Below are 24,084 nucleotides of genomic sequence, written 5' to 3'. Positions count from 1 at the left end.
TGTAGTGAGTGTTTGTTGTTTTCGTTTGTTATCCGAGGGGGCTTACCTGAGGTTTCTGGCTTTTTCCTCTGTGCTGGCTGTATGGCAGTTTCAGCTGGGCACGGGTATTCTCTTTGATTGAATATTATGAGACTCCCGGGGGTTGTGCACACAGGACGCACGTGCGCACGGAGGAAGGCGCGTGGCTGCGCTATATGTTGCGAGCAGCTCTGATTTTCTGGCAGACTCTCTTGTAGAAGGAAACAGGTGATAATTATGCTAAGACTCACTATGATGATGTCGAGAGCAGGCACCATATTAAGCAGCTGCAGCTCATTATTAATGAGGTTCAGTGTTTGCTTGGTGTTGGAAGCTGCAGGATTTGGCAACCATTTGGATAGTGCACTATGGACCAGGAACCCGCCCCAAAAAGCTGAAGGACACCCCAAGTTAAGCCCTTAGTAAGGGGTCTTTTTTATTCTTAGAATAGGTTACATAGTTCATTTTCTATGTGTTTACAGTACCTCTGTGGAGCTTTTGCAGGGAAAAAGGAAATGCAAAGTGAACAATCGTGTGTGTGTGTGTGTGTGTGTGTGTGTGTGTGTGCAGCTTGTGATGGCAGATTGCCGAAGGATTGTACTGACCCATTATGTGTATCATGCACCCCGAAAAATTCTAGAGGAGCCTGCTCCCCCTGAACAATTCAGGCAGTTCTTTTCATGGATGGCTAAAGTGATGCAGGAGTTTCAGGCCCCAGAACAGAGAGCTACAAGGGCCAGGATCCCTACAATGGAAGATATGGAGGAAATAATGTCAGGGCCGTCCTCTGAAACATTCAGCTCTACTCAGGAATGGGATTCACACTCAAATAGTGAGGTTGAGGTAAAATAGGAGCCCAGAATGTTTAATTTGGATACTGTAAATATTATACTGAAGCATATTAACAAATTGTTAGGTGTTGAAGACCCAGCCATGCCAATCAAACCGCAGGATGCATTATCTGCAAAGCACCGAGTAAAGTCTAGAGTGTTCTATACGCATAAAGTAGCTAAAGATTTGATTGCTAAAAAATGTTGGGCTCTAGACAAAAGTAATCCTAACATGGGAAGGCTAAATCGCATGTACCCTTTTCAGGATAAAGATATGCTGAAATGGTGTTCGGTGCCTAAAGTGGATTCAGCTATAGCTGCCTATCCTCAAGGACCACTCTCCCATGGGATGATGGGGGTCCATTAAAATATGCTATGGATAGGATAATGGAGACTTCCTTCAGGAAATTACATATCTCCTCAGGCATAACCCTAAAATCTGGGGTAGCACTGGCTTCGGTAGCTAGAGCCCTGAGACTATGGGCCAATACTCTATATTCGGATATTGAGGATGGGAAGCAAGAACAGCCAAGACCCCAATGACTATACGGATCCAGTCCCCACTAACTCCAGTGGGTGGCAGGATATCACGCTTTGCAAAAGTTTGGATTCAGACCACACAAGACAAATGAGTCCAGAAGATAATGACCAAGGGATATGCTACAGAATTCCATACATACCCTGTAGAGAACAAATTCAGTCAAGAAGTCCCTCATCTTCCCTAAAGCCGCAAGCATTGGAGGAATGTCTAAGAGGCCTGGTGAGAACAAGAGCTATCGTATCAGTACCGTCAGATCAGGAAAAAAGGGGGTTCTACTCCAGACTGTTCCTTGTCCAGAAACCATCAGGTGCCTTCAGGACAGTGCTAGATTTAAGGGCGCTGAACTGCTATGCGTGAGAAAAACATTTCAGGATGGAATCTGTCAACGCAATTCTCAAAGCAGTAGAAACAGGAGATTTTCTGACGACAATAGACTTAAAAGATGCATATTTCCATATTCCGGTCACATCCCATCACCAACAGTTTCTAAGGTTTTGCATTCTAGGGCGTCACTTCCAGTTCACTTGTCTTCCGTTTGGCCTTTCCACGTCTCAAAGAACATTCGCCAAGGTCCTTGTAGTTCTCATGGCGGCACTCGGGGAAAGAGGTGTGACCTTGTGGCCATATCTGCACGATATTCTAATTTCGCCAAAATCAGAATGTAGTTTCGAAGGCTGCTTCTTCTAAGTGATCCAGTTTCTGTAATGACACGGTTGGCTAGTCAATAGGGTAAAAAGCCATTTGATACCATCACAACAGCTTGTATTTCTAGGAGTGCAAATAAATACACGTATGGACAAAGTCTGCCTCTCTCAAGAAAGGGCTGGCAAAATCCAGTCTTTAGCACACCTAATTCAAATCCAACCTTGCATGTCAGCGTGAACATATCTACGCCTCCTAGGAATGTTGTCCTCAACAATAGGAATACTCCCATGGGCGAGGTGGCATGTGAGAGTTCTTCAAGCAAACCTCTTTGGAGTTTAGGGACCCACTGTATGATCCCACTGCGCAAAGTCAATTTCTCAAGGTCAGCGAGGCAGTCCTTACGTTGGTGGCAGCTCCCAGACCTGAGAAAACAAGGTGTGACTCTTTCGGTACCAGACTGGTTTATCCTTACCACAGTTGCTAGTGCACTAGCTTGGGGTGCTCACATGCAAGGTATGGTCACGCAGGGCACTTGGCGACACAAAGTGAGAATTCTTCAGGGAAACATCTTGGTTATGAGAGCAGTCTGGCGGGCGGTTCAGTACTTCTAGCCCTATCTACGAGTCTCTTCCGATAACAGGACTGTGGTTGCCTTCATAAACAAGCAAGGTGGTAGCAAGAGCAGAACAATGGTGGCAGAAATAACCACTCTAATGGAGTGGGCAGAGACGAATCTGAGATCCCTCTCAGCCCTTCACGTAGCAGGCAAAGAAAACATAGTGGAAGATTATTTGAGCAGACACCATGTCCACCCAGGGGAATTGGAGCTGCTCGAAGAAGTCTTTCAACTGGTACAATGCAGATTTGAAACACCAGAATTAGACCTTATGGCCACAGGAAGCAAGGCCAAGGTACCCCTCTTCTACTCCCATCACAGAGACCACGGGGCCCTAGGGATAGATGCCCTGTCAATGCAGTGGAACTTCAAACTGGGGTACGTGTTTCCTCCCTTTCCACTCATCCCTCAGATACTGAGAAAAATAAGGAAAGAGAAAGTGGAGGTGATAGCGATCCTCACGGCGTGGCCGAGGCGTCCCTGGTTCGCTGTAGCACAGAGAATGTTGCTGGAACATCCATGGCCATTACCGATCAGGCCAGACCTCTTACATCAGGGTCCAGTTTTACATTTAAATCTAAACTCTCTGAGTTTGATGGCATGGTCACTGAGAGGCAATTGCTGAAATCAAAAGGGGTCTCAGATGAAGTAATAGACATTCTAATTCACTTAAATGGTTTGTAAAGAGAGAAAAAAGTATCCGCACTAGGCAATTCTCACACCAAAGTCTATTGATAGGCTCTCTGATATGTTATAGCCTATCAAGAAACAGGATGTTTATAATATAATAAACAACATCCTGAACGGTGCACCCATACATCTGAAATGTAATATATGTCGAAGAAAAAAGAGAAAAGCAGGTGACTGAGGGGCACTCAGAACAATGGATGAGTGTATTTATTTGAATAAAATTCAATTTTATTGATATACATTAAAATTTATTGAATAATTCATCCTATACGTATCCTATATGTATAGGATGAATTATTCAATAAATTTTAATGTATATCAATAAAATTGAATTTTATTCAAATAAATACACTCATCCATTGTTCTGAGTGTCCCTCAGTCACCTGCTTTTCTCTTTTTTCTTCGACATTCTAATTCACGCCAGGAAAAATAACTCCTCTATGATTTATTACAGAATCTGGAAAAAATGTATTTGTTGGGCAGGGGACATGGCGAAGGATCTCATGTCTGTCAATGTGCCCGTTGTGTTAGAATTTCTCAAAGATGGTTTTGTTAAAGGACTAGCACCTGCTACGCTAAAGGTACAAGTTTCTGCCCTTAGCATCCTTCTTGATATCAAATTGGCGTCCCAGAGTCTTATCTTCCAGTTTTTTCAAGCACTAAAGAGGTTACGCCCAAGACAGAAACCATTCTTAGCCCCTTGGGACCTTAATATTGTTTTGGTTGCCTTAACAGCCGATCCTTTTCAGCCGTTGCAAGACATATCTCTTAGATGCCTCACTCTAATGGTACTCTTTTTGGTGGCTATCACTTCGGCTCGTCGAATAGGAGACATACATGCTTTAGGGTGTGAAGAACCCTTTCTGAATATCTATGAAGATAGTGGTTCTGAAGACGAATCCGGATTATTTACCCAAGGTGGTATCCTCATTCCAAATCAATCAGGAGTTGATTCTGCCATCTCTCTATCCTCATCCCGCTAATAGTGACGAAACACGTCTCCACACTCTAGACCTAGTGAGGGCTATCTCTACGAACATCATCAGAACAAAAAATCTGAGGAATACAAAGCCACTATTTGTTCTTCCGGAAGGTCCTCGCAAAGGACAGGCCCCATCCAAATCCACATTGGCAAAGTGGATCAGAGAAGTGATTGCACAGGCCTACAGGGGGAAAGGGCATGAGGTACCTAGAATACTGAAAGCTCATTCAACTAGGGCGGTAGCGATCTCCTGGGCACATAGAGCACATGCATCGGCAACTGACACATCTGTAAGGCAGCCGGATGGTTGTCGGCGCACACCTTTTCTAGACATTATCTTCTTGACGTTTCAGTCTCTAAAGAAACACAGTTTGGTAGAAAGATTCTCCTACAAGCACTGTGAATAAATTTTTCTGTTTTGACTTTATTACGGTGTTGGTTTTATTGCCCTCCCAATTATTGTACTGCTTTGGTATATCCCATTGTAAGGGCTGCCATGGAGTAGGGAAAGGAAATTTAAGAATTATACTCATCGTTAATTTCCTTTCCTTTACATACTCCATGGCAGCCCTATATTTTCCCACCCTTGTTCTGTAGTTATGTATAGGACGGCTTGGGAAGTTACGAAAGACACTGAGGAAGAGGAGGCGCTGCCTTATGTAGGGGCCAGATAGGACATAATTCTTCCTGTCTACACTAGCTGATCAGGGATTAACCCATTGTAAGGGCTGCCATGGAGTATTTCAAGGAAAGGAAATTAACGGTGAGTATAATTCTCAATTTTCTTTCAAATAATCTGATGGCATTGGGATATCAAGCTGCAAGTGAGTGGGGACTTTGGGCTTCAAGGTTATATAGGCCCAGGTCACAGCTATGTAATGCTTTTGTTATGTCCTTATCTTTAAAACATGGGGAGCCCCACACATCCCTGACAATGTAATTCTGGACACATTTTTTTTTTTACAAAGAGTTCTTATGAGGAGTTGTCCCGGTTTGTTTGCCCAGTGGAAGAATCTATTCTTGCATTTCCTGAAAACTATTTTTGATCTGTTGTCTATTAGTTTATTTAAAGCAGCTTGAGCTGTTTCAAGTTCTATGTTGGTGTCTGGGGATAGGGAACCTTTGTGTCTGGTCTCCAATGTTTTAATCTTGGAAAGGAGGGACTCAAGAGCTTTCCTTTGTTTTTTAAGTAACAAACCTAGCTGTATACACTTCCCTCTAATGATGCAGTTGTCCATTTGTCTATGCTTAACAAAAAAAAAGTACATTCTGGAGTAGCAAGAGTGTGGAACAGAGTATTATGTGAAATCTATACCATTTGGGTGTAGGAGGCTCCATGAGGCAATCAGTTGGTGTTCATAAAAAAAATGTCACTAGTCTCTCTGGCTTCTCGCAGCGGTTGTCTACCTCCCATGCCCCTCGTGTCCACTTGGGGATCCATGGCCCAGTTTTAAATCTCTGACTACTATGTGAACACCTTCTTTATGTTCATCGATCAAATCTGATAAACTGATTTCATAATCCACTTAGGTTCACAGCACTTATCACATAAACTTGGGTGAAGGTGTACCTGGTGCTGAAAGTAGGGCATGCTGTTGCCCGCTCTTTGATGACCCCAAGTCACACCTTTCCTGACTTACTAGCAAAAGTTAAGGCCAAGGGGTAGAGACAGTGTGAATAGGGGTGTATCTGACACCCAAACAAGGAAGATGGTGAAGTTGTTGGAGAAACTGCATCTCCAATTTACCAGGAAAACTGGGCGCACTCATGTAATGGCCCACCATGTTGACATTAGCTCTGCCCATGAGAATACCTGCATATTGAGCAGGGGTGGATGGTTTAAACTACATTTGTTTAAAACATGGTTTAAATCTTGTTCGAAACCAAATGGATTTTTTTTTATGCTATGCCTACAGGCACGGCATTGTCGTCTTAAAAAAAAATATTATAAGGGCACCCCCCCTGGTAGTATTACGTATTCTTGTTACTTGTGATCTTGATTTGAGTGATCCGTACCAATACAATAAATTCATATGCACAAAAGAGAAATGGTGGGAAGGTGAATCAGATTAGAGGTTCTAAATCTATTTCACATCAGCTAAAACACCACAAACTCCTCCCCGAACAATCCTTATAGGACAGGAGAAAACCACAACTGACATTTTCAATCTTAAAGGCTAAATAACTCAAACACATTACAAGGGCACTGTTTACAAGGAAGAAAAGTGTTTTTTAGTGTTAAAAAATAAAATTGTGTAGGGATCGATGGATGGTCAAAATTCCATAATGAACAAATAGTTTGCGTAACAGCTGCAACAGGGGTACGTATTTGATAGATACTGTGAACACGTCAGAAAATTTACATACAGCAGAATTCCTGGCTGAGTTGGCATCTAATAGCATCAAGAAATGTGAAGAAGCGTTGAAGTGTTTTGTGTGTTCAGTTGTGACAGATAATGCACGTAATGTTTCACAGATGTGTGACTTGTGAAAAAATGAATGTAATAACCTATGGCTGTTCAGAACATCTTATGAATCTCTTACCTAATGACTGTCATTTTCCTAACCTGAGAGAATATGTCACAACTACCATTTTGCAAATGCACTCTACAGGCAATCAGGTGCTCCAAAACTTATGCCAGCTGAAACCCGTTGGAAGAGTTTATTATTATCTTTTATTTATAAGACGCCACAAAGGGTCAGCAGCGCCGTACATGACAGATACAGAAAACAGTGACCTATGACACAACATGATACATAAAATATGAAAAATATATACACAAATAACATGGTAATGCAAAGCAAATTATTTCTGGGACAATGAGTGAAAGTGATGGGAGAAATCAGCGAGAAGTAGGCAGAAGCTTAAGAAAACAGGGCTATGGAAGCAGGCCAAGAGGTACAGAGGGTGATGAAATAGTAGAAGGAGCACAGAAGGAAAGAGGGCCCTGCTCCTGAGAGCTTACATCCTAAAGGAAAGGCGGAGACATAAATAGTCTGGTACTAACTGGGGGAGAGAACCAAGACAAGGGAGTTAGGAGGACTGATAGACTTCAATAAAGAAGTGAGTCTTAAGGTCACGCTTGAAGCCTTTGAGAATAGATTCTAACCTGATGGAACGTGGAAGATCGTTCCACAGCTGGGGTGCAGCCCGGGCAAAGTCCTGGAGACGGGAGTGGGAAGAGGTGATCAGTGAAGTAGTGAGGTTGTGGTCACAGGCAGAGCGGAGGGGATGGCTAGGAGTGTAGGTAGAGATGAGATTGGAGATGGAGGGAGGGAGGGAAGGATTGATTTAAGAGCTTTAAAGGTGAGGGTGAGTAAATTTAATTCTGTAGGCCATGGGGAGCCAATGTAATGACTGTTGGAGGGGGATAGCAGAGATAGAGCAGCGGGAGAGAAAAATTAGGCGGGCAGCAGCATTGAGGATAGACTTAAGAAGGTCAAGGTGAGAATCAGGTAGGCTAGAGAGAAGGAGGTTACAGTAGTCAAGGAGAGCGAGATTACAAGCGAGTGAACAAGGGTTTTCGTTGCTTCCGGGGTAAGAAAGGGTGCGTGTCTTGGATGTATTTTGAAGGTGGAAGGAGCAGGATTTTGAGAGGGACAGAATGTGAGGATTGAAGGTAAAGGAGGAATCAAGGATGACCCCAAGGCATCGGACTTGAGGGACAGAAACGAGGGTAGTGTTATTAACAAAAATAAAGAGGGGGGTGGGAGAGTCCTGGAAGGGTGGAAGGCGATAAGATCTGTTTTGGAAATATTGAGTTTAAGGAAGCGTTGGGACATCCAAGATGAGATGGCCGAGAGACACGAGACAAAAGGGAAGGGCAGAGGTCAGGGGGTGAAATAAATTTAGGTATCAGTATAGAGGTGGTACTGGAGGCCAAAGGAGCAGATGAGGACACCAAGGGAGGAGATGTAGAAGGAGAAAAGCAGGGTGCCAAGAACGGAACCTTGGGGAACGGGAAGAGGGAGGGATGTAGAGTCATGAGTAGAGACTGAGAAGGAGCAGTTGTTGAGGTGAGAGGAAGGTGTTACATAGGCCAATAGATTTGAAAGTTTGCAAAAGGACTGCGTGGTCAATGGTATCGAAGGCAGCAGAGAGGTCAAGAAGGATAAGAAGGGAGTAGTGTCTTTTGGATTTAGCGAAGAGAAAGTCATTAGTGACCTTAGTGAGGGCAGTTTCGGTGGAGTGGAGGGGGCTGAAACCGGATTGGAGCAGGTTAAAGAGTGAGTGAGGAGAGAAAGGAGGTGAGACGGTTGTAGACAACCCGTTTGGATCCAAAAGGAAGAAGCGAAATAGGGCTGTAAGAGAGAGAGGATCAAGGGATGGTTTCTTGAGTATGGCGGAGACAAGAGAATGTTCAAAAGAGGAGGGGAAGATTCCAGAGGAGAGGGATAGGTTGAGGAGGTGGGCAAGGTGGGAGCAGGCCTCGAGAGAGGGAGCGGAGGAGGTGGTAGGGTATTGGGTCCTGAGGGGAGTGAGGAAGAGCGAAGGGTATGGACTTCATTTGCAGATACCGGAGTAAAGGAAGAGAAGGAGATTGAGCTAGCAAGTGGGGAGGGGAGAAAGGAGATTGCCGCAGTGGAGGGTGGGGTAAGAAGTAACTTCTGGGAGATGTCATGACATATTGACTCAATCTTGGAGGTGAAGTTGGTTGCAAAGTCGACAGCAGAGAGCGTGGAAGGGGAGTGGGAGGAGGGGAGAGGAGGGAGTTGAAGGTGGCAAAAAGCCGAGGATTGGGAAGAAATGAGAGCCTTAAAGAAGGATTGTTGAGAGAGTGATAGAGCCATACTGTAAGAGGCAAGTGTGAACTTGAAGTGCAGGAAGTCAGCATGAGTGCGTGACTTTCTCCAGAGCCCGTTCTGCCCTGCGGGAGCATTTTTGAGGATGGCGGGTAAATTTTGAGTGCCACGGTTGTGGTGGGGACCAACGAAGCTTGATGGTGTCAGCCGCAGCTAGAGAGTCAAGTACAGTGGTAAGAGTGTGATTGTAAAAGGAGACAGCCTCATCGGGGCAAGAGTGTGGTGATGGGGAGAGGAGCGAGCCCAGGGAGGAGGAGAATATGGTAGGATCAACTGTCAATATTACTGGTGAGCGTAACCTTGGGGGATGGGAACGGCGAGAGGGGTGGAGAGGTGGTGGTCCGAGAGATAAAAAGGTGAATTAATGAGGTCGGAGACAGTACCAAAGTGTGAAAAAAAAAAAACATCAAGGGAGTGGCCACTGCACTGGGATAAAGAGGAGATCCTTTAGGAGAGACCAAGGGAGGAGGAGAGGGAGAGAAGTTTGGAGGCAGCAGGGTCTATAGGGCTATTAAAGTCCCCCAACATGAGGGAGGGAGCCAGGTGGCAAAGTGATCAAGAAATTGAGATCGGACCAGGAGGACGGTAGATAACAGCATCACGGAGGTGGAATTGGTGGATAGAGTGTACCTCAAAGGTGGGAAAAGAGAGGGAGGGTTCAGGAGTAAGAACCTGAAAAGTGCAACAGGGGAGAGAAGTATGCAGACAAGCCCCCGAATGAAAGAGCAGCAGGAGAGGTAGAAATCATGGATAGAAGTCAATATTTTAGACTGACCTGGCATTCCAGAGACCACAGGATATCATCATCATCACCATTTATTTATATAGTGCCACTGATTCCGCAGAGCTGTACAGAGAACTCATTCACATCCGTCCCTGCCCCATTGGAGCTTATAGTCTAAATTCCCTAACATACACCCACACACACACTAGGGTCAATTTTGATAGCAGCCAATTAACCTACCAGTATGTTTTTTGGAGTGTGGGAGGAAACCGGAGCACCCGGAGGAAACCCACGTAAACACGGGGAGAACATACAAACTCCACACAGTTAAGGTCATGGACGGGAATTGAACTCATGACCACAGCGCTGTGAGGCAGGAGTGCTAACCACTAAGCCACCGTGGATAGAGGAAGAGAGGGAAGACGATAGATGTGGATGAGATTGTTGGGATTGCTCGACTGCAAGGGCGAGTATAATATGAAGCGGTGGGCATGACAGGGAGAGAGGGTTTGAATTGGACGAGAAACAGACAGAGGGCAGGGGAGCAAGAGGTGGGGGAGGAGTGGAGATGGTGCAGATAAGGGGGTATATAAATGGGAGAAGCAGAAAGGAGTGATGTGAGGGAATAGATTTCCTGGGAGGAAAGAGATGGAGGTGGTAGCTAGGAACAGAACAACGCTGAGAGAAGAGCAGTGAAGGGGACAAGAGTGAAAGGGTGAGAGTAGGGAAAAGGAGGAGGGAGTGAAAGATGGTGGAGGGGGCAGCGAGTCAGATCGGGGGCACAGAAGAGAAGAGGAGTGAAATAGGGAGGGGGATGGGAAGGGAGAGTGAGGAGGAGGAAGAATATGGAAAGGTTGGACAAGGGAAGCAGGGGGATAGAGGGAGAGGACAGAAGTGAGAGAGGAGCAAATCATGATAAAGCTAGAGAAGGTGTGGAATAGACAGTTGAAAGTAATACAGAAATCAAGGACGGTAAGAGCTTACACGTGGAGTGAGGAAATGGTGAGAACAGGAAAGGTGAGTAAAGCAAGAGAGTGCAGCGCTAGAAGGAGAGAAAAGAGGAAGAAAATATGTAAAAGTGTGATCCAGGAAATAGGAAACAGTTAGGACAGTAGAGATAGCAGATGGGTGTGTTTAGAAAAACAGATTAGACAGTGACATTAGGCATGATTAGAATGCAAATGTATAACATAAGGCATAATACAAGGTGCACTGAGCTAGTTATGTAAGTCCACAGGACAAGAGGGAGGCAGTTGACAATTCAAGCTAAGTGGAGCAACAGTGCAGTTTAAAGGTGGGAATACAAGCAGCATAAGTGGAATCAACAAGTCATATTAAAATTACAGCAGCCAAAAATAAGTGTAAGAAACCGATCAGCAAGGAGTGTCCAGTCAGTTGACAATGCAGGTGGTGGAGGATATCCGAGCTCACAACCGATTGTGGAATGTTGTCTTCATGTAGCAGTGTTTTCAGATAGAATGTTCCCCTCCTGTTCATCTCTTTTATATCTTACTATACTAACTAAATTTGTTAATACATTTGTAAAAATCCTCACTAGCTAACAGCCTCAAACAGCCTAAGACTTCTATTTACATTGGTTCAAATAACCATGTGACCACTTTCATGAATTAACCCCCCACTAATCACACACGCTACAAAGTAAGTAAAGTTTAGTGGATTGTCTGGATGCTTACATTAAAGGTTGGTCTACACTTCTAAAAATCTGCAAGATATTTTGAAAAAAAATTAAGAGAAGTGTGCAAGCAAAAGTTGCCAATGTTTTATGTTTACGAGGAATGATTTGCATTTTGAAGCCTGTTGCGGAGATTCTTGATGAAGCATAGAAAGCTTATCGTGTGTATATTAAAAATACAATTAACTGACCCTATGTTAGTAGCCCCTCGCTAGAGTTTTTAAAACCTTCAGATGAGTTAAAATCAAACTGATTTTAATCCTTGACAATTAAAACATCATATGCGGTTCTCCTGTGCTCACATGTGGAAGTCTCCCTTAATAAAAAAAAGAAAGTCTCATCCGCACGAGCCATCAAAAAACTGGAAGAAAAGATCCTATTGATTACATACAAATAATGTAATAGTATATGGTGGCCGTATGCTTGGAGTCAAATAGGCGTTACCTGTATAAATCTTGAGTCGGTCTGCTCTTCTGTGTCAAAGGGGATGCACACCTTTCTCATGTCTGTATAGAAATGTTATTGTGCTCTGTAAATGATGGATAAACTGAGATCAGCTCCTTAATCTTGAATGTGGTGAACTCTAAATTATGTGGCTTCTACTGATGCTGTCCCCAACAGTTAGGTGTTATTCCGATTTGTGTCTCAAGAACACATTGGGGATTATTTCTAAATAGTCACATCTAATACATTACCATGATATGTGTAAGTAAAATGCTTCTTACAACCGATGTTTGTCTGACCGTTCCAGAGTCTGTAAGACAAGCTTCGTCTCTGCTTGTGTCAACAGGTAAATGTTTGTTTGCCTTGTTAACACTCCCGTCTGGTCTAGTGTACAAAGTCCTGCTGTGGCCACAGTTAATGCCTAAGGTTCGTTATTTAGATTGTATATCGATGCGGATCCTCACAGAGCTGTATGTCCAATCCTCAGATGCAGTTTGTAATATAAAAAGAAGCGGTGAAAAGTATTCTCCAACTCATTTTGTCCAGAGAATAGGACTTTCTCAAGGAGATCATCATCATTTATTTATATAGCGCCACTAATTCCGCAGCGCTGTACAGAGAACTCATTCACATCAGTCCCTGCCCCATTGGAGCTTACAGTCTAAATTTCCTACTATAGACACACACTCACACACAGAGAGGGAGAGACTAAGGTCAATTTTTGATTGCAGCCAGTTAACCTACCAGTGTATTTTTGGAGTGTGGGAGGAAACCGGAGCACCCGGAGGAAACCCACGCAAACACAGAACATACAAACTCCACAAGACCATGGTCGGGAATCGAACTCATGACCCCAGTGTTGTGAGGCAGACGTCCTAACCACTACGCCACTGTGCTGCCCCAGATATTGTGCATGATTAGGTCTAGTGCCAGAGAGGAGATGCGTTTGCTGGCAGGACAGTGGACCAGACGGGAGTTTTAACAAGGCTAAAATTATGGTCTTTAAAAGCAAGCAATAAAACAACCCCGTCTAATACAACTAAGAATAACCTGATCCAACTCGGACACCAACTTCAACAGCTTCTTTTAGCTCGCACCCAGGCCACCCTTTCCCACCTCCGACACAAATTCTACACCACAGGCCTTAAGGCAGGTCGCATGTTGGTGAGAAAACTTTGAGGCCAACAAGCTAGAAACTGCATTCGCCATCTCTCTGAGGCGACAGGGTTAAAATTTTGAACTCCCAAGATATTGCAAATTTGTTTTCACACTACTATACAGGCCTTTATAACTTGAAAGATGACCAAAACACTCTACAACCCTCCTCTACTGACATACAGAACATCTTCTAACATCTACACCTCTCTTCAATAAACACAGATGTGCTCAAAGCCCTAAACAGACCTTGGTTGAAGTAATTGGAGCCATTAAAAACCTCCTGAAAGGCAAAGCCCCCGGCCTGGATAACTATATTAATGATTTTTATACCATTTTCCAAAACGACCTTGTCTAGTTGGCCTATTTAATAAGGGTACGGACTGTGGCGGGTTCTCACCTGAGATGTAGGATGTCAGAATTGTAACCATCCCAAAACCAGGGAAAGATGGAACGGACTGTCGAAACTATATAGGCCAATCGCTCTTCTCAACACAGACCTGAAAATTTATGCTTAAATGCTTGCTTGCAGGATCAGTTCGCTCCTCCCCTCCCTCACCCACCCTGATCAGATGGGCTTTGTCCAGGGACGCCAGACATCGGACAACACGAGGAGAGTCCTGAATATTGTTGAACATGCCTCAAGGCATGGTGTTGAGCTGCTGTTGCTTTCTCTGGACGCGGAGAAGGCGTATGACAGATTGCACTGGAAATTTATGAGGCAAAACTTAATTAAGTTAGGGTTCCAGGGAACCATCCTACAGGCAATCATGACACTGTACCAACGATCCTCTGTTAAAGTTTTTAGTAATGGGTTTCTATCTACAACATTTCCTATTTCAAATGGAACACGCCAGGGATGTCCCTTTATCACCCCTTATCTATGTCTTAGCAATCGATTCTCTGGCGAAATATTTTTGCGACAGTCCAAAATATGTATATTCTGTACTCGGGGCGGGGCGCACCCACAGTTTGTGTCTTTTTTTTTTTTTTTGCTGAAGACATTCTCTTATTTATATTCGACCCAGAAACGTCACTAGACCCGCTACACCACATTCTAAGGGAATACAGCCAAGCTTCATATTATAAACTGAACACCACCAAAACTGAAGTGCTTCCCCTTAATATCCCTTTAGAATCATTGCCCCTCCTAAAGACTAGGTATAAATAGATGGAAAGAGAGAGAGAGAGAGAGAAATCATTGTTTTATCTAGGATGATCCAATTTCCTGCAAACATTTCAGAGGTCTTTGAGGTTAACTATCCCCCTTTAATCACACAACTCTACAAAATATCCAATTCTTGGATGGCATACGAAATATCATGATTAGGTCAGGTGACAGCCTTTAAAATGATGCTACTGCCCACACTTATGTACCTATTCAGGACTATTACTTACATAATCCCAAAGAAGCTCATGTCTGCCCTACATTCATTAATGATTCACTATGTGTAGAGAGGACAACCCTTTAGACTTTCCTGCACCCGTATTGGTCTTCCCAAGAAACTAGGTGGCCTAGTGTTGCCAGAACTTTCTATATATCAGGAAGCATCTATTATCTCACAGATTAGGGATTGGTCCCTCCCAACCATGCGAAATCCTTGGGTGGATATGGAGAGGGCTCTGTGCATTGGATTTTCTTTGCCTGACTTAATTTGGCTCCCCAAGCCACTTAGGCCTCACCTGCCCAATCCTCTGCCCAATCCTCTGACCTCTATTACTGATGCACTGATGCAAGGTCTAGGATAGAGCAGTAGGTACATCTTCAGATTTTGCCTGTCCGACCAACAATATCTTTCTCCTCATGGTCTCTGCCCTACTACCAGATTTCGATAAAACCACTTCGGTGCAGTCTGGACTCCCCATCCTTGCACTTCTGTTTAGCCCAAGGGGCTTCTGCTCCTTTGCTCAATTGCAGAATACCTATGGAATTTCACAAAGATTTTTATAAATACCTGTGGCTGCGACGTTGGATTGTGAATCTTTGTTGTCAAAACGATCAGTTTGCCCCATCCCCGCCTCTTCTCCACACTAAACTAACTAAAGGAAACAAAGGTGGCATTACATCCTGGTACCAATATCTTCTTGGATTGTCCTGTGTCTCTAAACTTGTTTCCCAATTTAGATGGGAGGCAGATCTCACCATCTCCCTCTCTCCGGTTCAATGGGAAATTACACTGGTCTGCAGCCAAAAAGCTGTTTTCATAATTTTATCTGATTCTTATGTTTTTTGGTGCGCTGAATTCGAAAATGACCATAGTTTTTTTCCTGGGACATTAGGTTTTTTCACAATAGAAATGTGCCTTGGTCAAACAGGTAGCTGAAAATCGCTAAATTTCAAATTCATCATACTTGGTGGAAAAAAACTGAACATGGAAAAACAAATTTATTTTCACTGCCAGTGCTCCTAAAAACATGAAAATACATGTTTATTGGTCCTGATGGTAAATCACTGCATTGTTGAGTGTGCTTGCTAGGGCCTGCCCGGACATGTTCTTTCATGCATTAACTTGTTCTCTGATTCCTCCACAATCTTGTATTTCATTTCAGTCGTCATCCTGCTATTGTCTGTGTGGTTCAAAATTAGCGCAATGCCTACAAGAAAGTGTGTAAATTCGCCTGACAGTTTCTGTTTCATATGTGGAGAGTTCATGGTGAAAAAGCAGCAGTTGAATATTACGAATTTTGTTAAAGTTTATTTTAAATTAAAACTTGGTGACCAAGATAAAGTTTGGGCTCCTCATAAAGTATGTAAGCAGTGCGTCGAAGATCTTCGTAATTGGTCAAAAGGCAAGATATAAGCTTTTCGATTTGGAATTCCTATGATGTGGCTCAAGCAAAAGAATCATAGTGATGATTGTTATTTCTGTTCCTGTGATGTGAAGGGTACAATTCAAAGTGGAAGTGCACCATCACGTATCCCAATCTTCCTTCTGCTATTCGTCCCATTCCCCATGGTCCAGACGTCCCTGTGCCCGACCCTCCTACAAACCTGGATGAAGTCAATTGGCCTGACGAGAATGGAACTGTACCTCAGCCCGAAGATGGATCAAGTTCTTCAGATGTTGTAGTTGACGAACCAAAACTTTTCTCGCAAGAAGAACTCAATGATTTGGTGAGAGACCTAGATCTACCTAAGCAATCTGCTGAATTACTTGGTTCTAGCCTTAAAAGCAAAAATTTGTTGATGAAAGGTACATCTTTTGCATGGTACAGACATCGGGGAAAAATACTTTGTCTTACTTTTTTCATGAGGGCAATTTGGTGTGTTGCTCTGATTTAGAGGGGTTGATGGCTCAGTTCCACATTCAGTATGATTCTTCCAAATGGAGGCTTTTCATTGACTCTTCCAAAAGAAGCTTAAAAGCAGTTTTACTTCATAATGGTGGCCGTTATGCATCCATTCCTGTTGCTCATTCGGTGTACTTGAAGGAGACCATTTCACAAGCAATCTACTTGAGTGTGGTGTTAATTTTGTCGTCACCTGTGCAAATGAGTTAATATTTTTCATGTAAATAAAATATTTGCGTTAAGAGATTCTTTTAAACGATGACCACCCGTTTGTGATAAAACCTGATGTCCAAGGACAAAACGGCTGTCTTTTTTTGGATTCAGCGCACCAAAAAACATAAGAATCAGTCAACTAAACCAAAAGCGCTGTCCCAAAATTTGTTTTTGCAGACCTGTGTTATTTATAGCAACTTATCTACAATATTAAAATATACTAATTGTCACTCACCCGACTGTGAGTGCTACTTCCCGTGTATTCAGGAACCGTGGCCGTCCGCCATCCTGAGGGTCTGCGCATGTGCAGCCCTTTCAAGCCTTCAGTACCTGTTGCTTTTTATTGATTGGATGATCAGGCAACCCTCCCTATTTAAACCACCTGTGATCATTACCTGGTTGCCTGATCTTGGAGTCTCATTCCCCATGAGCCTCTGAAGGTGTTCCTGTGTTTCCTCGTGTATTCAGCTCCTGCTGATTCCTGTTTATTCTATTGTGGTTTCCAGACCACTTCAACTCTCGTGTGTTCATCGTGTCTGCACTCAGCTGATTCCTATCCGCTGCCTCCGTTGCTTCTACAGAGTTCCTGCTCACTTCAACTCTCCTGTGTTCATCGTGTCTGCACTCAGTTGATTCCTATCCGCTGCCTCCGTTGCTTCTACAGAGTTCCTGCTCACTTCAACTCTCCTGTGTTCATCGTGTCTGCACTCAGCTGATTCCTATCCGCTGCCTCCGTTGCTTCTACAGAGTTCCTGCTCACTTCAACTCTCCTGTGTTCATCGTGTCTGCAACCAGCTGATTCCTATCCGCTGCCTCCGTTGCTTCTACTGAGTTCCTGCTCACTTCAATTCTCCTGTGTTCATCGGGTCAGCGCTCCGCTGCTTACATCTCTACTACTGGATATCAGACCGCCTCAACTCTCCCGTGTTCTTCATGTTCCAGTTCCACTTACTACTGCTTCCAGAGTATTGCCTCGTTCATGCTGGTTTACCTGCTGTGCGCTGCACCAACCTGATTACCGCTTCCACCTTCCAGTGGTCTCTCCTCCTGCCGGCCTTCAGCCGTTCAGGTATCCCTGCACGTCTTCTGACAGCCTGCTCTCCTGAACCGCGGTATGCATACTTCTCATTGACTTTGCTTGTGTATTGCATATCCATCTGGACTGTGTTGTGTTCTCCTCCGGAGTCTCCTATCCACTGAGGCTATTGCTACCATTGACTTTGTTTCCTATTGCCTGGATAGTTATTGTGACTTTGTATACTTAAGCAGTGCTGCTCAGTTATCATTGTATTGTGGATATCATCGTGGGATCAAGTTCTGTGTGCCCGTGTATACTCTGCATTACATTCATCTCCTCGTGCCCCTCCTCACATATATATTGCAGTGGTACAACTTGCTGATGCAGACCACTGACTCCTGTTCCCTGTGACACCAGTTTCAAGTATCCTCTCACATAAGCAGCGGTACAACTTGCTATACGCAGACCGCTGACTCTCACTACCTCCTCGCTACTCCTGGACATTCCTCCTCACTATAGCAGTGGTACAACTTGCTATACGCAGACCACTGACTTTCCTCACGTTTCCTTGTCCATCTAGTTCCTCGTGTACAGTCATCTACTCATTACCAGTGCTGCTAGTCATAGACTTTCTTCGAGCATTCTCTCACCATCTGCTGTTTCTCCTGTTCCGTTGTCACCCTGCTACCAGAGTACCATATTACCAACTATATTCCTCTGGTAAGTCCATCTTCTGGTGATATCCTGGGTAAAGACTCCTAGTGCCCGTGACACTAACCATGTTGAAATGTTCTTAAAGATACTTTATTACACCTATCTTACCCCAGCATGCATACAGAAAATTTGGCCTAATCATCCTAAATTTTGTTGGCAAGGATGTGGAGCTGTTTTACATGTATTCTGGTCATGCCCATTCATCCAACCAATCTTGCAAGAGATCTTTGATATAGCCTAAAAGGTGACCTCCATCTAATTATCCCCAAACCCTCTTGTGGCTCTCATACATTTCTACCCTGACCAATTATCTAAACATCATAGATATGTATGGGGTCACATTTTAATAATCGCAAGAGCTGAAGTTACGGTGGAAACAGCCGCTCTCTCCTAAGCTTCACCAGGTAATCGCGAAAATCCACTTTATTTTCTGCATGGAGACATTAGACGCTTCATACTCAAGCACCTTCTTCCCCCATTGTTAAGTGGATGTCATGGCGTGTATTCACAAAAGATGGTGAGAGCTCCAAACTTATTCATCCTACAGATTTGCCTAGTTCTACAGATTCAGTATTGGTAAATACCTCACTGACTCTCAACCAAGATCTCCCAGCTGTAATAACTTCTAACCCCACAAGTAGCTAGAGAAAGATATGTAATTTGTTGATTGCTATGTGGATAAGATACATAATGTTATATCTATTTCTGTATCCTTCCCCCTGAAACACTAAAAACCTAATAAAATTAATGATGTTAAATAATTCTCTAAAAATCTCAGAGGTACAAAAATGTAGAGAAAATATCACATCCCATTGTCAAATTTTTTGATGTAATATATCAGACGTTTCGGTGCCTGCTCGGAAAAATGGACTAGTTTTACACCCAGCCAGGATTTGTGTCAGAATCTGTATAAAAAGCTCTGTTTGACAATGTAATGCATCATTCCATCTGTAACTTCTGGGTGATCACCAGTACCTCAAACTGGTGTGTAAAAGTTCTTGTCAGGACTCTTGAGCAATAAACCATTACTGCTTGAAGATTCTGCCTGTGACAATTACCTGCTGTATCCTTTGACCAACAAATAAGCGCTTACACTCTAATCCGTTCGCTGACTGTCCTGTGTTGAGCCCAGCTTCCCTGTGTTAATGCTCTGCCCACTACCCAGCAGTCCTCATCCATAGTAAGCGGTCAAAAGGTACCAGCCAGCCCACAGCAAAGAAGCATTGCAGCAGCTATACCAGCTACCCCAAAAGTAAGCAGTTCTGGGTGCAGCAAAGGAGCCCAGTGGCGGCAGCCGGTTTCTCCTACAACTATTGTGCAGTTGCCATTTGCAGTCGGCGTGTGTGACACCGGTAGGAGTGGTCAGTAACCGTCGTATACTCACGGTGAGAAGGGAATCCATATAAACTTTCCTCTTCACCCTACAGACCGGGTGGAGAAGTAAGCCATCTCGTCACAGTAGACATGTGCAATGTGTCTCTTGGGAAGCTAACAACACCCCTGGCTAGGGTACTGCCAGACCTGAGTCTACATGTACCGTTACTTGACTAAGAGAATATTCTCTGCTCTGCTGTTGCTGGCTGACCTGTTTCATATTGTGACATTACAATATGTCGACTGGAGCATTATTACTCGGGAACTGCTAATATCACTATCTCAGTCTGTGGATTTCGTCTATTCCCCACTCTCATGCAACCTTGTCCTCACTAATGCTCACAATCCCCACAGTATTTGCATGCTCATTAATATATTTTTGCTACTGAGGTCATTCTGATTATGTGCTTGGTTAAAAGTTGTGTCATCTGCTCCTACTGCAAAACTGAGAACATTCTGGACATGCAATAAAAATGCTGTGTAAAATATGGTGCTCAGACTCTAGTCAAATGCACTGTATAAATGTAATGTAGTGAGTCATAGGCCACATGTGGAGCCCCAAAATCTAGGAACTTGACCACCAATGTTATAAACTGTACTGTCAAAAATATATAGCAGTTTGGAAAATGTTTTGTATTTGACCTTTTTGATACCACAAGATAAACAAGAACAACAGTGCCTTCCTCTACATCGATGCTAGTTTAGTTTTAGCAAGGTAGGCTTAAACCTGAAAGTTGAAACGGTCTCATTAGTATTGCTTGTTGCTAAATATACTTATTCACACTTGCCTTGTGGCATTAGCTATATTTGGCATCCACTTTGTATCAAAATAGAATTATTATTTTTACAGAAACTCTTATCGTATACAATCACTTTTTAGCCTGAAACTTATTTTAGTAGCAGTTATATATAATACCATATCATGTAGTATTGTGTAAGAATAAAAAATGATGCTATTGTTCAACTTCAAAGAGAATTCATAATTATTTGCTGTAATTTGTTTTGTCTTATACTTTTTAGAAACTGAAGCTAATTCCAAGTGCAGATAAAGCAACTAAATGTATTTGGAAAAACATTCTTTCAGCCCTATCTGTTGGTGTTTTTTTCAATTAATGGCAGTGGTCGAATTGGGCTGGAATACGGTGGTGGGCCATACTGCCACTTCTACTGCCTTTATTTTAAAATTCTCAAATTGCTGCCAGCATAGACTGGTACTAGCAAAGTCGGGGCAACAAAATGCATAGGGCACCCTGATTTTACTATGATACCTGATTTACCTGAACTCCTGGCTTGAGTTTTTGGGGTTTTTGTAGTCATTATGACAGTGTGTCAAATGTGTAAACATTTAATATGAAATATCAGCACTTAACCGTAATGCAAATAAAGATTCAAGTAAGGGCATATACAAAAGGAGGGAAATGATTAAAGATGAAAATGTTACCAAAATATATTGGTAACACATGGACTCATTTTTTCTTGGTATGTTACATTAAAAAAAACTCCATATTTTTGTATCATGTTTGAACGAATATCTACAAAGTTGTTTATTTATCAATGATCATCATGTTCAACTGCGGTTTACCTTCACTGACAGTTATACATTTAATTACAGAATGTTTTCACAATGTAATTTGAGAACTGTATTAAACATATACAAGGTAGCAAGGTGTTTTTTTTTCCCAAACAGTTCATGAATGTATGTCAGAACGACATATTGATCAAGAAAGCTATTGGAGCATGAATAAGTTGTAGATGTACACCATACAAATAACAGTATGTTGAGTTATACTTAGTACTCATTAAAAATGTCTTTTTACTCTTGGCTTTGACAGAAGAACATGAGGAAGTAAAGTGTAGAGAAGTTATAGGATTTTTCAGAAATCTTAATGTTCAATGAACAATTGAAAAATGATCAGTTTCACATTGCACTATGGGGTACATTTAGTGGAAAAGGTTCAGCAACCAATTCAGATTTTTTTAATGTTTTCTAAAGCTGCACTAAACATGGCAGATAGAATATGTTTGCTATTGTTTACTGCACCCTTTTCCTGAGTTCCAGTTTTCACATATACTCCCCATTATAGTTTAATGTTAAACATCTGTTTCAAGCGCATGGTTTACCTGCTCATGTATATCATATTGATATCAGTGGTAGCTGGTGTCAAATGCAATATAATTTATGCACACTCTAGTACTTTCTATCCAACCTGGCAAACGGTACTGTTTACAGAGTTCTATGTATGAAGTGTATGGGTTGTCTGTGCACCATAAATGTACCACATGGAAAATGCTGTGTAAATGAGGCTCACCTCTTAGGATGCCTACTTGCTTTTCAAAATAAAATCTTTAACAGTAAACTGAATTAATGCATTTAGTTGTTCAAACGTTGACCTGTCACCATAAATTCCCATTTTTCATCAAAACAGGTTATAGGTCATGTTGGCCATTTGTTCCACTTGAGCACAGGTGTTTTTGTATTAGAAAAGATTTGCAAAGGTTAATACTTTTATACCATTAATATTTGAAATGTTTTCACAGTAAAACTCCTGCATAAAGAAACCGTTTCTGCTTTTATAAATAGAAAATATAATTGGCAATAAGTACCACAAGAAAGTGCCACACTGACTCAATACAGTCAATACCTTTTGGTTTTCAGTATGGAAATTTTTTGCCATATGCCATTGCATATTGGTCTACCCAGATAGCAACATTTGGCACTTAACCTGATGTATCAAAATACTACTTTCATATATATTGCAAGCTAGCGATCAAGGTCCTCTTACTGCTATACACTAGAGCCGACGGCATTGGTCTTTTTAATGTTGGCATTGTTATTGACAACATTGTGAATGCCTCCGAAGACGTTGTCCACCTGTCTACATACTGCAAGTATTTTCATGTCGGCAGGTTAAGTGCTGACATTTACAGGGTCGGAATAATGACTGCCACCGACTGGAATGTTACCATTAAATTAGTAAACAAATTACTGTATTACTAATATTGCAGGTTTTACAGTTATTATTCAAGTGTTTCTCAATATTTTTTGCTTCTATTAATAGTTTTATATTTGGCAGCATGATAATTCGGTTTTAGTGTAATGAGTTTATTTAATTTTATTTTTTTTAAAAACAAACAAAAAAATACTAATTTGCTCTAAAGGTAAAAGTTTTGTTTTTTTATTACAGTAAATGAGATCATAGGACGTGACATGTCTGATGGAGTGGAGAGGACACAGAGAGAATGCCATAAGCCTGTGATGTCTAATATACTTGATACAGTATAGAATTCTCTGTGGCAGTAGCAAAAACAAGATGTCATCAAAAAGTCCATGGTTTATCACCGTTGCATCCTGATCTTTGTCTCCAACCTTCTGTGCTTCCAGCTTTGTTGCCTTTCTTATGTCTCTTTGAGGAAATGTAACTTTTACTTAAAGAAATTCTCTATATTGTATATCATGGACATAAGTAATTGCTGGTTTGGAGCCATTCACAGTCACTCTTCTATTTCTTAGGTGGAGGGGTTGATTGTGTTGAAATTTTACTTTGACTTTTACAGCCATAAATTGTCATCCCTAAGTGGAATAGTAAATGTTCTTTTCTTAATGGATCACTAAATCTTAAAATAAATAGTTTCAGCTATGAAACACAAATACATGTGTACCTTGACATACTTCACTTTGTATTTACATTTGCTGTGCAGTGAAGTGCAAGCTGTTTTTCTATTATGAGCAATTTTCTGCTAAGCCTAGAACCCAATGAGCAAGTGTTTTAGATGCAGTTTACTAAAAATGCTTCTGAAGCAGAAGAAAAAAACACCCATATGAAAAAGTGTGTGTGTGTGTGTGTGTGTGTATGTATGTATATATATATATATATATATATATATATATATATATATATGTATATATATATATGTATATATATATATATATAATGTGTGTGTGTTATTCATATGTCTCTTATGTAAGACAAAATGTAGGTTTAGTGGTCCTTTTTAATTTAGTTTAAAGAATGATATCCCAACTGTGTTTTGTTTTAATAATTTAAGATAGTTTAATTTAGGAATCATCCATTGATCAAATGGCATAGATCTATATAAATGTAACAAGCTATCTGTCGTCAGAAACAGTAGTGTGACTGTTGAGAACTTGTAATATGACCATTTGACAATCAAAATGTACAAAATTATGTTTTTAAATTTATTGCATTTTTTTAACATTAGGAGACTGGGAAATAAAACTTGTTGCGCTACAACTTTTAATAATGTAACAATGTGAATAAAATACAAATAAAAATGACAAAACAGTACAGCTAAAATATATTGAAAAACTAGG

General features: G+C 42.0%; 1 protein-coding gene across 1 annotated transcript in view; it reads left to right on the top strand.

Moving 5' to 3' along the window:
* Nucleotides 1-23,400, top strand: part of NFATC3 (nuclear factor of activated T cells 3) — a 200,332-nt gene extending 176,932 nt beyond the window's left edge. Inside the window, exon 10 of the mRNA XM_075188817.1 lies at nt 22,937-23,400. Within this exon, the coding sequence (XP_075044918.1) occupies nt 22,937-23,034 (98 nt within the window). The 3' untranslated portion in view covers nt 23,035-23,400. The remainder of the gene's footprint in view (nt 1-22,936) is intronic.
* Nucleotides 23,401-24,084: the final 684 nt, after the last annotated feature.

This window comes from Mixophyes fleayi, chromosome 10 (genome assembly GCF_038048845.1).
Source record: "Mixophyes fleayi isolate aMixFle1 chromosome 10, aMixFle1.hap1, whole genome shotgun sequence".
NCBI classification, from domain to species: Eukaryota; Metazoa; Chordata; class Amphibia; order Anura; family Limnodynastidae; genus Mixophyes; species Mixophyes fleayi.
Note: the sequence above shows the minus strand (reverse complement) of the source record. Positions and strands in the feature narration are given on the sequence as shown.